The sequence below is a fragment of the Buceros rhinoceros genome, unplaced genomic scaffold (genome assembly GCF_000710305.1).
Source record: "Buceros rhinoceros silvestris isolate BGI_N320 unplaced genomic scaffold, ASM71030v1 scaffold21794, whole genome shotgun sequence".
Lineage (NCBI taxonomy): Eukaryota > Metazoa > Chordata > Aves > Bucerotiformes > Bucerotidae > Buceros > Buceros rhinoceros.
In genome coordinates this window covers 22514-23372 of record NW_010409168.1, presented here as the reverse complement: position 1 = coordinate 23372, position 859 = coordinate 22514, and the positions used below count along the sequence as shown (strand labels likewise).

Sequence of the window (859 nt, the reverse complement as noted above, 5' to 3'; positions counted from 1 at the left end):
TCAGCAGACGAGCTGTAGCATGAGCTGTAGCTGCCTTTTTGGAGGGATCACTGATGCTTTAGTAAAAGATTGAGGAAAACCCGCCACTGGAATTGACATCACCCTTGGCATCTCCCCGCCTGCGAGCGGGAGGGTTCTGTTGGAGCTGTGACACCGGGGACAAGGCGTGTCCAGGGCTGCAGGCAGGGCAGGGTTAGTGCAGAGGAGAGCCACAGGGTTGGGGGCACCATGCGAGATGCTCCCTGCAGTGAGACAGGAGCCTGTCGGGTAGCGAAAGCTGCAGCCAGGTCCTGTGGTGTAGGCTGTGCCTTAGTGTGACATTAAGATAACGGCCCTGACGGTTACGTGGAGCAAGGAAACAGAATGGAATTGTCGCTGTCAAACAAGCCTCAGCTTCCTGGAGCCGCAGGCTGACGTCTCCCCCCTTTTCCTCCTTGCCAGACGGGTGCCATGCAGTGTCAAGGACCTCTTCAACTTCTGCTGGACTCTCTTTGTGTACACTAAGGGTAGGCTGCTCCTGAGCTGCACGGTCTCTATACGTTCCCAGTTGTGAACTTCTTTTGTGTTGCTTGACGTGATGTGCTGTCTCTTGAAGGTAATTTCCGTATGATTGGAGATGATTTAGTAAATTCCTATCATTTGCTTCTGTGCTGCTTGGACCTGATTTTTGCAAATGCCCTTTTGTGTCCAAATAGAAGAGATTTGCTAAATCCATCGTTTAAAGGTACGGCGGGGACGCGGTGTTTACAGTCAAATATGCTTTGTTCTCTTGTTTCGTTTCCAGTGAAGCTGAAGGTTGGTTGTCTGTTTTCCCTCCCCTCCTCCCTGTTCTCAGGCTTACCAGCGGACTTCCACGCCC

The 859-nt window shown here is 52.2% G+C and overlaps 1 protein-coding gene across 1 annotated transcript in view; it reads left to right on the top strand.

Moving 5' to 3' along the window:
• Positions 1 to 859, top strand: part of RBL1 (retinoblastoma-like 1) — a 20623-nt gene that overhangs the window by 1411 nt on the left and 18353 nt on the right. Inside the window, exons 2-4 of the mRNA XM_010135164.1 lie at positions 442 to 506; positions 596 to 724; positions 836 to 857. Of these exons, the coding sequence (XP_010133466.1) occupies positions 442 to 506; positions 596 to 724; positions 836 to 857 (216 nt within the window). The remainder of the gene's footprint in view (positions 1 to 441; positions 507 to 595; positions 725 to 835; positions 858 to 859) is intronic.